Here is a 14895-nt window from a genome sequence, read left to right on the forward strand (position 1 = left end):
CATTTCTGTGGAGATTTCTCATGCATAAGTAAACATTAACCACTGATTTGCAGTGTGAAAAGTATTATTCTAAGAAGAAACAAGGAAGATGGCCAGTGGGCCTGAGTAAATCACACGCTACTTGTATGAGCTTATCCTTATTTTTTGAGTATTAGGGAACAGCAGCAAGAAATCCTGCTAAGTGCTCCCCATGCCAGCCAGGCTCTCTCAGATCCTCCAAACCCCTTCCCAAACCCAGCTGGCAAGAGGGCAGGAGCTGCAGTGGTGCTGACACAAGGGACTGCATCACTTCTTATTTTATCTTCCTTGATCCCTTCATGGCCTTGCTCATAAAAGCACCTTTGGCAGCTGGAGGATGTTGGATGCTCCCTGAAGCCAAGAGGGATAATTTTTTCAAGTGGTCTGCACAGATCCCTTTTATATACAGGATATTTATATACTTGTCATACGGGAGGGAAACTGAAAGGAATCGGGCTCCTAAACCCCTCAGGCTGCTCTTCCCCGGGAAGTTGTGCCGGAGTGGAGCGATCCAGCTCTTCTTCAACATCTCCCCCATGTGGCACCGGCAACGTTCACAGCGCACGATTCTCTTCCAGCCGGGAAGAGGAGGCTGCTCCTAATTGGGGAACATTTTTGCTGTAAATCCACACCTCACTGGCCGCCAGCTTTCTCATGGTGTTGATTCACATGGTCCTTTGTCCTGCCTTCATCATTCCAACGTTCAGTGCTTTCCCCTTCCACAGAGATAATGTTGATATATTTAAAAGATAAGGCAATTTCTTTATGTGAGCTCTTTATTTACTTGGGATGTATATTTAGTGCCTCTATGTTTAGGAGGGTGAGCGCTGTGTGCTTGAAATCTAATAAAAGTATAAATTGGGTGACTGAGCAGCAAATTATTGGATTTTCCATAAAAGCCAGTCTCCACATGCTGGAGTGGAGGTTAAATACAGAGAGCAGGTCAAAAACTACGAACAAAATAATTAAATCTATATATCAAAAGGAAATAATAATGGTTTCCTTATGATGAGAATTTTCCTGTAACATTTAACTCAGAGAAAGCTAATTCCATTTATGTTAATATTAAACCAGCATACTTTTCCTTTTAGCTTAATCACTAAGCAACCAAGTTACCAGAGGAATGCAGGTTATCCAGCAGTTATCCCACAAACATGTCTGGGGCTGAATTCTGACATTGCACCATTAAAATCCATGGCGATTTTCCCAAGAGTCCCATGACAGGAATGCTAAGGATATAAAAACTGACATATGATTACTTGCTAATTGGTCCCAATCCCATTCGTAGTTCCAGTCCCATTCAAAGCCTTTTAATTCATGGAAGAGTTGGGCAGGAATGATAGCACCAATTATTGCTGAGAGGTACCAAGGTGCATTACTTGATATTTATTATTAACAGCATCTTTTAAAGCAATTTTCATCCTAAGGATCTCAAAGCTTTTACACATTAATGAATGAAGAGCCTCACACAATCTCTGTGAAGTAGACAAATATTATTCCCAGCTCACAGATAAATGAGGAAGATGGGAATTAAATTACATCCTTACATTTGTGCAATGGATAAAAGACACCTTTTCCCTGAAGGAAGAGCAGATCTGAACTGGTGTCAGGGTCTTGCAACCCATGAATTCATCTCCTTGCTGGGAAAAATTGGAGCCCAGAGAAAAATCTATGGTTTGCTAAAACTCCGTGCAAATTAAATCGAATGGAATGCATTTAGAACGGATGCTGCCCTAGCAAGGAGCTGAACCTACAGCCTAGAAGGAGTTAAAGCATCAAGGATCACTACATCTGGACAAGATCTGTTGCCAGGGTTAACTCACAAGGCTGTTTGGAATATTTCTGCAGGAATAGCAGCCCAGCATTCACTCTCAGAAACCAGCTCTTCCATTTGAATTTGTTTTCCGAAACAAGACAGCTTTTGCTTACACAATTAGCTCCCTACCCAGCATCTGAGGCAGGAATCTGGAGAAACAGCTTAATTTTTATCAAGCAAGTGCTTAAAGCAACTGTTGATATATGGGGAGAGAACCCAAACACTCGCTGTGTCTCCCAGAGCCATTAAATATTTATTGGTTTTTCTGAGACAAAAAAATACAAATGTACTTGGCTGGCTCCCACCTCCTGCTGGGCTCAGCCTGGTGACACCTGAGTTGGAGGGGAAGTTTGCAGCTGAGTCAGGAGGAGGATTTGCTGTGGGATGGAGCCCTTGGGCTTCCCAGTGGCTTGGTCCAGCACCACGGTGGAGCTGCAGCTCACTTTGGGCTGAGCTGAGGGGCTTTAGCTGATTTGTTGACTAGAAATGAAGCAGGAGACTCTCCAGGCAGGAGAAAACACATTGAGGGAAGAGAACACGTTTTCCTGAGTCTTCACATCTTGTGCTTTCCAAGCCCTGAGTGAGGCTAACTGGGATTTTCTGTCTCATTTGCTGGCTGCACAATTGGGTTTTTTTCCTGTTATTAACTGAAAAATCTGCATTGCTGATAAACTGCTGTGATAGCAAATCCGTTCTGGTCTTCCTTAATTGCTTCTTCTACATTTATGAAGATACTCATAGTTTCTCTCTCATGAACTTCAATTAAATCTTTGCACACAGAGTGCTCATGAATACACATCGGGTTCTAAGTGAGAAAAAATTGTCACCTCTTCTTCAGTGTTCAACAGGACACTGCAAATGAAACACTCTGTCCTGGGCCACCTGCTAAGGGGTGTGAGAGCCTTCTGTGAAGGCATCACAGAAACTGGAATTTTGGAATTCTCTGGATATTAATTCAATTGGCAATATCCAGGATCTGCAGAGATCTGCCTGAAGAAATCCTGGCTTCTTTATGCATTTTCTCTTTTAATCAGTTCTGTTTCACCTTTGAATCAAGGAAAGGTGTCCATCAGGATTTCTCAGGTGCTGTACCCTTTCCTATAGATGCACACACACATATATACAGGTATATCTTTATTTCTCTCTCTCTGAATGCTGAGTTGCTGCTGTACAACCCCAGCCTGACCTCTCCACTGGCATGGCCCTCCTCTCCTACTGACCTCCACATCTCCTGAAAGCATAAAAGCAAACACTAATTTATAAGCAACTAAACAAACAACAAAACTGCTGAGAGTCTTGCTTTTTGCACCCTTTAAAGGTGGTGCTATGCTCTCCTCTTTGTATATGTGATTTATTTTGGTTTTTTTGGTTTTTTTGTCTTCTACTCTTGCAGGGCCGCAAATATTGAAAGCATTTTTGAGCTTTCAACAGCAATATCAAACCTAATCCTGAATAACAAGCTTTTTTCCAGTTCCAAAGGAGAGCCAAATAAGAAAGAATGAGAATGAAATCAGAACCGACCCAATGTCACCGTGCTGAGCCACCTTGCAGTCAGTGAATTACCACCAGCTCTGGCCTTACAGCAAATGTAATTTGGGGATTCAGCACCATTATTTAGTGATATAAATATTTATTTGCAGCAATGGTAGGCAGCAGAATCCATGCTTTGCATGGTTCCAGCTCAGGTTTGAACCCCTGAGGGGTGGGAAAAGCACAGACTGTCCCAGAGCTTCATAAATTCATCCTGAATCTCTCTCAAGAAAATAAAGAACTGATCTTTCTCCAAAGCTGCAACTCTCATTTTTACAGTCATTTTGCAAACTTCCTTATCCTGTGTCTTGGCTCAGAAAGCTCATGGGTTTTGAATCAGGCATGGGACCCACCACTTGTGGGTCACTAATGATGTGCAGAGCTGGGCTGGTGGAAAGAGCAGCACCTTACAGCTCTCCTGAGTTAGAGGTGCTCTGATTCTTCATCATAGAGCACATCACTCTCCAAATAAACTGAATTAGTAGAGACAGCCCATTCAGACTGTCTCAGGCCATGAAAGAGGCAGCAGGTTGTCAGGTACCTGTTTAGGGACAAGCACCACAAGCCAGGCTGTGTAACACATGTTAATAATGTCATTAAGACACAACGAGGTCCTTGATGAAGCTTCAGAGGTTCTGCCTTTTATCTTCTCTTCCTTCAACACAAGTCAGTGTTTTGTGCTCCCTTTTAGCCCTAGAGGGATCATTAGAAGGTGTGCTACTGGCTTGAGGCAGCCAAGAAGATTCCTTCTTATGGAAATGGGCCAGCAAGATTAATGTAAAAAAAAATACAGCATACAGAGCAGAAAGTTTGTTTTGGGCTTTCCTCTAGATACACCCTGACTTGAACTGAAGCTGTTCTCCAAGCCAAACCAGCTCATGGGTTGTGCAGTCTGAGATAAATGAACACCTATTTACAGCTGCATTTTTATATTATTTCATAACAGAATTTGCATCATTTCCCTTTGTGCAGAACTCAAAACACATTGGTGTGGCAAGGACACTTTCAGAACTCCGATAATTTCAGTTTATTGGAACACAGAGGAAATCCTCCTTCCCCTGCTCTTCCTGTTGATACTGATAGGACCCACTTGTGTGAAAATAAAGGTCATGGGGCATTGCTCCTGAAGCTCTGCTAAAAGTCTGAAAAACAGATGGTGAGAAGCATTTAAGTAACAAACAAAATATTGCAACAACATGGTTGGATTTATACAACAGCCCTCTGTAGAAAATGAGAACTATTTTTAAAGGTCAGCTGGGGAAATAGCTCTGCCACAGTTCTGCAGCAATTATCGTGGCTGTCTCCACAACAGCCTGATCAAGAAGGGACCACTGGAGAAAAGATTGTGATGTAAAAAGGCTGAGAAATTACTTTCTTGTCTGGTTAGAAATTGATGGTAATACAGAGAATAAAAAAAAAAACCAAAACAAAGCAACCCAAAAAAAACCCCACAAAGCGCAGCAGCTGGTGGGATGTTGAATGGCTAAATGTAAGTCATGCCAAGCTGGTTTTCCTTTTTTTTCCATAAATTGAAAGACTCTCACCTTAAATGATTTATTTACAGGGTATCAGTGTCAGGCTTAAAAGGCTTAAGGTGATGACAACTCAAATACTCAGATATTTTCCAAAGGAAAACAAGGCAATATTCTCTGTCCAAACTGGCATTAACTCCATCTGCAGACCTGTCCTGGCTGACACGTGCTAAAGGTTTGTCCCATGAGTCAGTGAGGACTGGAACTGTTTGATTCAGAGTAAAGGAAAAAAAGAACCAACCGAAAAACCACACACACACACACACAAAATGCTACAACGCCAGATTTTAAAGAAAATATACTTCTAAATGTAAATGAAAGTGTTCTTTCCTCTATGATTTTTGGGCAATGAGAACACTATTTTGTTAGCAATTTAGGTTAGAAGTACCACAAAGTTAATTTTCTGTCTTTACCTAAGAAATAAATGAACTCCCCAGCAGAGAAGCAGCTGAATATCTCAATGCCCTCACACTCTCATGGCTAGGCAGCAACTGAAATCCAAGTGAGTCTAAACCAGATGCCCCACAAAGCTGATCTTGTTCTTCAGTCATCATTTGTGGTATGATCTCATTCAAAAAGTCCAATGCAAACCCAAAGATGGCTTTGATGTCTTTTCATTCCCTCCAGAACAACACCTGAGGATAAGCACAACACTGCTGGGAAAGGCACTAAAGAGATGGTGTTTCTCCCAGAGAACTTCAAATCTACTTGAAGTCAAAAAAAAACCCAAAAAACTTCATGGAAGGCACTAAATGGACTGAACTTCCTGAAAGCTTGGCTTTTGAGGGCAGGCATCCAGCAAAATGCCATGTGCTCCATAGGAGACATTACCCTACATCTAGGGCTGGTGCTGCTGCTTCACCTTTTCTGTTCATGAGACAAAATCCTCTGGAAACAGCTGGATTAGAGCTGATGCACATGGCTCAGCCCTTGGATGTTGTACACCTGCTCCACGCCAGTCCAGTCTCTCACAATTGCAATTAGAAACAGAAACTCATGTAAAACAAATCAAAAAGTAATTTAGGCAAAGCATGGGGGGGTGGGGTGATTTAAAGTTTGAAGGTATCATGGATTCATGTCACGTGTCTCAGAAGCAATAAATCCTGCTTAGGGAAATGTCTGAGGAAGAAACACTGCTAGGCTATAAAATTCCACCTCTGAGGATTACAAAACAACAGGCACAGAGCAAACATCCTTTCTGAGCATAATAGGAGTGTCAGAAATGATTGACAACAGCAACAATCTATCACAGGCTGCTGTGTCCCTGCTGGGCACGGGGCTGGCTGCAGCAGAGGAATTGTTTATTCACTCCAACACCAGGCGAGGATGGGAGGTGTCAGGGGGATAAATGCACCTTTCCTCTCCACCTGCTTTTATGCACCACTGTTATCTCAGCACAGCTTTTCCTTCAGGCAGCACAATTCCCATTTTTGGAGCCATTCTTGGAGGTGGGCATGGCTCAGGTGATGTCAGGAATGTGCTGGGGTGCACACCAGGAGCCATCTGGGCAAAGAGCCCCAACCCTTACCCACAGGGAGGGTGATGCTGCAGTCCCAGAGCTGCCAGCCCAGCAGCCAGAGCTGTGCCCAGGGGTTTAGTGAGGAGGAAATCCTCTCCTGTTGGAATCTGAGATATTGATGATTCCGAGAGTGTTGAAAGTTTCTTTCTTTCTGCCCCATTGCCAAAGAAGTCATAATTCATCCGTGGTGGTTTCCAGGTTGTTTATTCTGTTTATCTCTCACATGTTCTGCTGCCCTGCCCAGCTCTGTCCTGCAGGGCAGCGTGTGGGGCTCTGCCCTCAGTGGGATGTTACAAACATTAAATACCAGAAACTCCCTGGGCTGGATTTACAAGAACGTGCCAATATCTGTCACCTACGTTGGACAGTGTGTCCCCAGCCTGAACCAACAGAAAAATGCCAACAGCACAGTGAAACATGGAGGGCATGAAGAAGGAGAAAAAGGACAAGGCACACCCAATTTCCTCCATCTTGTCCCCTTTGGACCCCTCATCTAGAATCCTAAAATATTACATTTGCACCCATGCCACACTTAATTATTACTTATATCAAACACTCAGAGCTTGTAATTCATCCTGTAAGATTGAAAACTCTTTTCCATGGACAGAGATCACAGCCAGTGTCTCTGGGGGCTCTGTCCAGGGGGGTTCCTGACCCCTGCCAGGGTCCCAGACCTGCCAGGGCAGCCAGAGGGATGCCCTGGACTCCCACACTATCCCAGGCATGGAAGGGATGGGGAGCACCGGGGTCAAGAGATCCTGCAGGCTGTAATGACTTCCATTAAATCACTGTCTTCCCTGGGCTGAATTTGAGCTGGCAGTCTATTGCTGAGAGACTCCACACAGCTTTTTACCTCTCCCTGCGTGCAGTTTAACAATGCTGATGGGGCTGATGGATCAGCGGCCCCTCAGCCAGCCCACACCACAGCTGCCAGCACCATCCTCCCACCAGTGCCACCTTGTCTGCCACCCGTGCCATTTCTCTGGCCTGGAGGAGTGCAAAATATGCCCCATTTTCCATGGAGAAAACCCATTTGAATATAGGACATGAGAAGAATTTTTTCCCCCCACTCAGCAGCTGTTTCTCCATGCTGTGTTTACCAAGAAGTGACCTCTAATTTCCCCTATAAAGCCACAGTCACTACTGTCACAGTTGCTTGTACATGACAACCACAAAACTGAGGCATTAAAATCAGTGAAAAGTGGAGGAAATTGAGAAAACAGATGGACAAAAGAGGCTCTTGCAAGCAGCCAAGGGAGAAATAAATATGGCCTAATAGATGTAGGGACTGGGCTGATGCTTGCGGGCAGAGAGTGCACATTTTAACTATGAGAAAACCCAGCTGTGAAACCCAAGGCAGGACCCTGGTGCCTCTGTGCTGTGGTTCCTCTTCTTCACTCTGGTGAGCATCCTTGTCCTTTGTGCTCCAGGGACACCTTGCTGAGAGGGCAGGGACCTGTCCCTCCCCAGGCAGATGCACATAGGCCCAGCACAGCCTCCTCTAAAAGCCCTCACAGTGCTCTCCTTAGAGGAAAGCTCTGTGTGTTGGTTCAGTGACTCATCTTAAGCCAAAAAAAGGACTCAAAATCAAAGTTGGACCCATGGTGGACCCGAAACCTTTGTTTCAGCAACATCTCCTGGTGTGTGTCCAAGCAGAGCTCCAAAAATGTGTCCAATTTCTCTCCAAGCCACAAGGGCAGCAGGCACAAGGCATCACCCCCACATCATCCCTGCCTTTGCAAAGCAGATTAATAGTGCAGAGAAGTGAGAAATGCCCATTAACTCTCCCCTCTGACCAGCTGGCTGAGCAGTCCAGCTGATTTCCAGCCAAAATATCAAGTTGGATGTTCTCTCCTCAAATTATCCACCAGTCAAAATCAGGTCCATGGCAAGAGAGGGGAGCCAAAGTGCCAAGCACTGGATTTCAGCTTATCCTTGTACAGAGCCTTGCACAATCAAAATTTCCATAAAATAACGGGAAGGGAAGGGAAGGGAAGGGAAGGGAAGGGAAGGGAAGGGAAGGGAAGGGAAGGGAAGGGAAGGGAAGGGAAGGGAAGGGAAGGGAAGGGAAGGGAAGGGAAGGGAAGGGAAGGGAAGGGAAGGGAAGGGAAGGGAAGGGAAGGGAAGGGAAGGGAAGGGAAGGGAAGGGAAGGGAAGGGAAGGGAAGGGAAGGGAAGGGAAGGGAAGGGAAGGGAAATAATTGCATTGGTGATATCTTTGCCTGCTGTGTGATTAGAGCCACAGGGCACTCTGCAGTCAGAGTTAGCACATATTTATATTCACACACTGCTGGGAATATTCCTGCTGATATTCCTACCAGACTCATGTTTCTTTCATTCCTGAGAGGATTTATTGTATTGAAGTTTTTTGTGGCTTTTTGGTGTTGTTGTTTTGTTTGTTTTTTTTTTACTGGATGTTATCACCTGTTTACTTCCATCCTTCTACTCACCACTACCACTTCCCACCTTGTCATTCTTCCAACTTGAAAATCCCAGGCAAGAAAACATCCTGTCCTTTCTGGGAAGGGATCCAGGCACATCATGAGGATACAGGAGCACTTGACATTTCCCTATTGTTCTAGCATTTCCTAATCAGTCTCTCTATCACAGGCACCAATTAATATGCATTCAGGACAGCTGATAAGTAGGAAAGCAATTCTTGGGTGCTAAAAATAGAATTCCTGCACAAGGGGATTATCAATAGGTACCTTTTTGCCCCATATTTATTTTTATCTGCCACATGCAAATGCCTTTAAGCATCTGCCTGCCCTCATGCCTGACTCCCCAGAAGTATTCCAAATACCTGGAACTTGGACAGGGCTGGATGGGGCTTGGAGCACCCTGGTCTAGTGGAAAGTGTCCCTGACCAGGGTAGGGGGTGAAATGGGATGGGATTTAAGGTCCCTTTCAACCCAAACTGTCATTTTCCATCCAGGTTTTGCAAATAATGACCAAAACAGAATGTAAAAAGATAAATATAATTAATATTTCAAAGGGTGGTTTTTGTAGGCTGAAGGAAACACTGCAACACAGCAAAGCTACAGAGAAAGAGATTTTTTTGTTGAAGCAGCAAAGGCACAAAGAAACATCTGCACATCATTTCATGACTTTTAACTGGCATTTTACAGCTTGGCTAAACCAACAGCTCAGTTGTCTGGCACTTCTAAAACTGGCATTGAGCACAGATGCTTAGTGGACAGATGATTTTCTTTTGCTAGTGCTGATGCTGGATTCCCATCAATGGCTACATTGCTGGATTCCCATCAATGGGTACATTGCTGCATTTTCTCCTAAATTAAGAGCCATTTTCAAGCCTGAATCTGAAGCTAAGTCCCAGCACAAGCTGCACACTCTGTGCACTGAGCTGTTCTTCCCACAGCTGCAGTTTTCAAAAGCCAAAATCAGTTTTAAAGCATCAGCAATTAATGTTCTCCACTGCTAAAACTGCACAAAAAAATGACATATTCCTCCAGATCTGTGTAATGTGCTTTCCTCACATCCTAACACACGTCTGTGTATTGATTTCCTACCTGTGCATCCATCAGGAGGTGCCTCATCAGCCTCATGGCACTTTTCAGAGATTCCTTCTCACTGGGCAAAAAGGCATCTTCATCCTCCTCCAGGGTTTTTGACTTGCTGATGATGAAATGGGAGATCTGGTCATTCAGGGAATGCAGCGACTCCACAGCTGTGCAGAAGAGAGGGAAAGCAAGAAACAGGAATGAAACCATGCTGGAGGAAGCCAACAGAATTTTTTTCAGCCTGAGATGAGTGTGATTTGCTCTGGAAAAGCGTAGCTGGAAATAATTGATGCCCGTTACCTCCCCTGGACTCTCCTGAGAGACAGGCACAGGGAGGAGGCCCTGAGCAGCCTGGTCCTGCTCATGGCAGGGAATGAGGTTGTTTTGAGGGACACTTCCAACCCAAATCATTCCAGGATTCTATGATTATATTTCTAATCTGAAGTAACAAGTCATGGCTAAAGTGAAAACAAGAAAAAAAAAAAATAGTCTATTGAATCCCATCCCAGAGACCTGTTCCCTCTCATGTGCAGGGAACCAGAACTCCAGACAAAATGAAGGAGAGAAGCTGGGAAAATTGGCTTTTTATTAGCTAGAGTAGGAGTGAGTCAGACCAACAACCAAAATATTGCTAATTTTCTTTCTTCGTGATTATTGGTATTTGAATCACTGTTAATCTTTTAAGTTCTCCTTTGTGGGCTCAACCCCAGGTATTATATGTGAGATTCTGCTCCCAGTCAGAAATCACCACCTCCACAGCTCACAGGAGTCCCCCAGCAATTTCACACACTTTATGAAGCTACAACTTATATATGAACCAATGGTCCCATTTATTTCCACCTAATGAAAAGCTCTGGACTTCTACAGATCAGAAAAATCTGTGCTGCCATTTGCTTCTCAACCAAGTTTGGAGGTTTCATTTTTACTGCTGGCTCATTAAATAAATGAGGTCCAAATAATTCTTCAGTGCATTTTCTTTGTGCTGGTGGCTCAGGCAGTGGAGCCTTTTGATAAGCTCAGAGTAACACATCACTGTCACACCCTGAACGTGCTGCACGTCCTGGCTTGCTCAGGCTGTTTCTGAATAAAGCAATGTGTTATTTAGGACTCTGACAAACTGATCTTAAGAACACAAGGCAATTGAAATACACCTGACCTAGTTCTGTCTAAAAGATCTTCCCACAAAATTGGAAGTAGTAAAGATTAGCCAGAAACCACTCGTTGAGGAACAAATCTTCCCCAAACAAAAGGGCCATAACAAATCACAGTTGTGTCTCCAAAATGCAGGAGGGAAAGAGCAGAATCCTCCATACTGAGAGGGTTTATTTTTCATTAAAATAATAAAACAAAATCTGTGACTGGAAATGCTTTAGTGAGGGGACTGGGAGGATTCCCAGAACTCAGGGTGCTCCTGCACCTCCTGCTAATAGAAGAGGGGTTTGAGGCTCACTGTGATGGAGGGTCCATTTTAAACCACACCAGAAATTATGGAATCATACAATGAATCATGGAAAGGTTTGGATTGGAGGGGATCTTAAAGATCATCTCATCCCACCATGGGCAGGGACACCTTCCACTACCCCACGTTGTTCCAAGCCTTGTCCAACCTGGCCTTGGGCACTTCCAGGGATCCAGGGGCAGCCACAGCTCCTCTGGGCACCTGTGCCAGGGCCAATCTTGACTGTAAAACAATTTTACTGCTGGGCTCATGTGCACCCCACACATTTGTCATGAAGCAGCAAGACATGGAGGACAAGAAGAACAAGGAGGTCAGGACACACCCAGATTCCTCCATGAAACCACGGGCAGCTGAACTTCTCCAAGCCCCCAGTACCAGATCGTTTTGTGACCATTTTTGTCCTCACACCAAGCACCACTTGTGAGCCCAGGGAGCTGCAGGTTTTCCATGCAGGGAGCAGCAGGCACATGGCTGCATGCAGACAGCAGCAGTTTGATTTTCTCATCACTCCTAGACTGAGCTAGCATCTCTATCAGGCACGTCAGGCCTGAAAGCCATCTCCCCAGCACTAATGCACCACTATTGATTCATCCCATCCCTTCTGACCGATGAGGAATTGAGGACAGATCATTTTTTTCCTACTCTGAAATTTTGGCTGGAGCCCTGAGTCCACATCTGCTTTCAGTAATACAAATGTACACCAGAGTTCTCCTCGAGCTGATGGCTCCCTTCCAGATTTACATAGACTGTGACCAGAAACTGGTACATGGAGAACTTCTCCCAGGCTTTTTGATATTAAAGTAATTCAAACCAAACTAAATTATATTATCCTAAATTATCCCAACCTCTTCATCTGAAGCTACAGCTCTCCATTCTCTAATATTTCTTTTTTAGTTTGGGAATTTTAGCATTTCTGGAGCAGTATGTGGCACATGAAGCTCAGGGGGGCAAATGCTTCTCTCATTTGTAATTCTTTAGGTTTAGAGAGATGCCAGAGGAATATTTTCCAGTAAGAATGTGGGGAAAGCAGATCAGTATTGACTTGAACCAATTTTTAGAGGGATCTGCCACAGTGCTGTATTTGTATCTGCTTAAGAAAACAAATCTTTTCCCAAGAACACAGTGGAAACTGTATTGGAAAATAAAATCCTCTGAGTCTTCCTCATGAAAGTAAAAGAGGTATTTCCAAACTCCAGGCTACACACACAGTAAAAACAAAGCTGAAAAGACCAAACCATTCCTGACACTATTTTTCTGGAAGTCCTGTATCAGTCTGCAACACAGCTTCCAAAGGGCCCTTCTTATAAGCAGAAGAAATTTGATACTTCTCATTTAAATAAAGGCAAACTTCCTGCCTTTTGCACTAAAAATATAAAGGACAAAGACAATGAGGCAAACACTTCACCTCTCACAGTGTTACGGCTCAGACATTTCTGCTGAACAACACTTCCACTGACCCAGACAGTTTTTCATGAAAACATCAAATTCTTCTTAAAGGAAAAAAAAAAAAAAAAAAATATATATATATATATATATACACAGGTATGTCCAGTGGAGATTAAAAGATAATTTTTGGTTCCCTAAAATGAAAAAAAAAAAGAGAAAAAAATGAAGACAGCGCCTTTCCCTTGCCCTGTCATTCCCCTTGGCTCGAGGTTGGTAACAGTTCAGTAACACTGCAAGCAAGACAACGGGCTAAATAAAAGTTACAGCTGTCAAAGTCCTGTCAGCATCCCAGCTTTTCCCATTCTAATTTCATCATTTCCTCCTTGTGAGGATCAATTTCAAGAGGTGAAGGAACCATAACAATCCTCCTTTAGCTCTGTGGCGTCACCCCAAAAAGAGATCAAATAATTTAAGGGGGCAGGAGTTCTGCCTGCTGCTATAGAGAGGATGTGCTGTGCTGAGGTGCTCAGGTGAGGACAATTTGCCACCCCAGAAGCAAGAATGGGTCGACAAAGTTGGTTTTCAGCAGGGCAGAATCACCAGAGCCTGAAGGACGTGCAGGGGAAAAAGGAAATTACTTTCTGTCGGAGATGAGGGAAAAATTATACTTGCGCCAAAAACTCATTCAAGGAAGAGGCTGAAGCAATAAAGTTGTTCCAGGAGACCCCATTTTATACACTCCAGCTACTGCCCAGATGAGCACAAAATAAAATAAAGCATAGATTATATATCCTGGATCTACTGACAAAAGCCAGCAGAGTCTAAAATTAATTCTCGGCAGCAGCAGTGAGTAAATGAAAGAGGATGGACACGATCATCATTTTGTCAAGGGAGGCTGCATAAGGATTCCTGGGCTGACTCTGCCACATGAAATAGAGAAGATGTTTGAGTCTGCCTTTGGTGTGAGCAGCCAGCTCTCACCACTGGGAATCTGCTCCCATGGAGAGAGAAGGCAGAAAGCCACGTTGCATGGATGGATCCTTTGGAAACCCATCCCAAGGGAGCAGTGTTCCCTGCTCCGGGCTGCCAGGGAAACCTTTGTCGCTGTCAAGGCAGGATGGGAATGAAGAGACTCTGACCAGGAGGCTGCTGAGAGTAAAACTGATTTATTCAAAATACACTGCTCTTTTATACAGATCTTCGTGAGGACCAGCTCCATTGGTCCTGATGTGAAAACAACCACACCATTGGTGCAAAGTGCTTGATGCACAGTGACAGAACTTCACTATAAACAATGTGAATAACAGAAGAGATAGAGAATTATTTATATTCTTTTCTAACTCTTTCCCAGGCTTCTGCCTGGCTAGAAACTCCCATTTCTGTCTTTGACTGAATCTGAGACCCACAAACCTTGCTGCCTAAGGAGGCCCTGGGAGCCTCTGCAGAGGCTGGGATGTGTGTGGGCAAACTGTGCAACTCAATAGTGTTCAGTGTTACCAAAAAACTCCTGGAACAACAGCCATGGGGTTGGTTTTGCAGTGAGGAAAAAGAAAATACTCAGAGCGCTTCAGGGCTCCCTGTCCAAGCTCTCTCCTGTCCAGAGCCAGACTCAGGGCTCGGTAGCTCCAGAGTGTCCAAATGCCTTCCAGCATCTCCCACAGTATTTGGGTTGGAAGAGGTTTTACAGATCACCCCATTCTACCCCTCCTGCCATGGGCAGGGACATCTCCCACAGGTTGCTCCAGCCTGGCCTTGGACACTTCCAGAGATCCAGGGGCAGCCACAGCTTCTCTGGGCACCCTGTGCCAGGGCCTGCCCACCCTCACAGAGAATTCCTTCCCAATATCCCATCCTTCCCTGCCCTCTGGCATTCCCTGCCATTCCACTGGCATTCCCAGATGAAGCCATTCCCTGTGTCCTGTCCCTCCATCCCTGTTCTCAAGTCCCTCTCCAGCTCCCCTGAAGCCCCTTTAGGTACTGGAAGGGGTTCTAAGGTCTCCCCAGAGCCTTCTTTTCTCCAGACTGGAAAACCCCAATTGAATTGTTGGATTTATATTTTTCCCAGTTGAAACCCCTTTTTGAAGAGTAGGTAAAACTGATTTACTCAGGTGATTG

At 44.4% G+C, this 14895-nt stretch overlaps 1 protein-coding gene across 1 annotated transcript in view; it reads right to left on the bottom strand.

Moving 5' to 3' along the window:
• KAZN (kazrin, periplakin interacting protein) overlaps window positions 1-14895 on the bottom strand; it is a 213911-nt gene that overhangs the window by 147585 nt on the left and 51431 nt on the right. Inside the window, exon 2 of the mRNA XM_021542041.4 lies at window positions 9945-10102. Coding sequence (XP_021397716.1) covers window positions 9945-10102 — 158 coding nt within the window. The remainder of the gene's footprint in view (window positions 1-9944; window positions 10103-14895) is intronic.

This window comes from Lonchura striata, chromosome 21 (genome assembly GCF_050655825.1).
Source record: "Lonchura striata isolate lonStrDom1 chromosome 21, ASM5065582v1, whole genome shotgun sequence".
NCBI classification, from domain to species: Eukaryota; Metazoa; Chordata; class Aves; order Passeriformes; family Estrildidae; genus Lonchura; species Lonchura striata.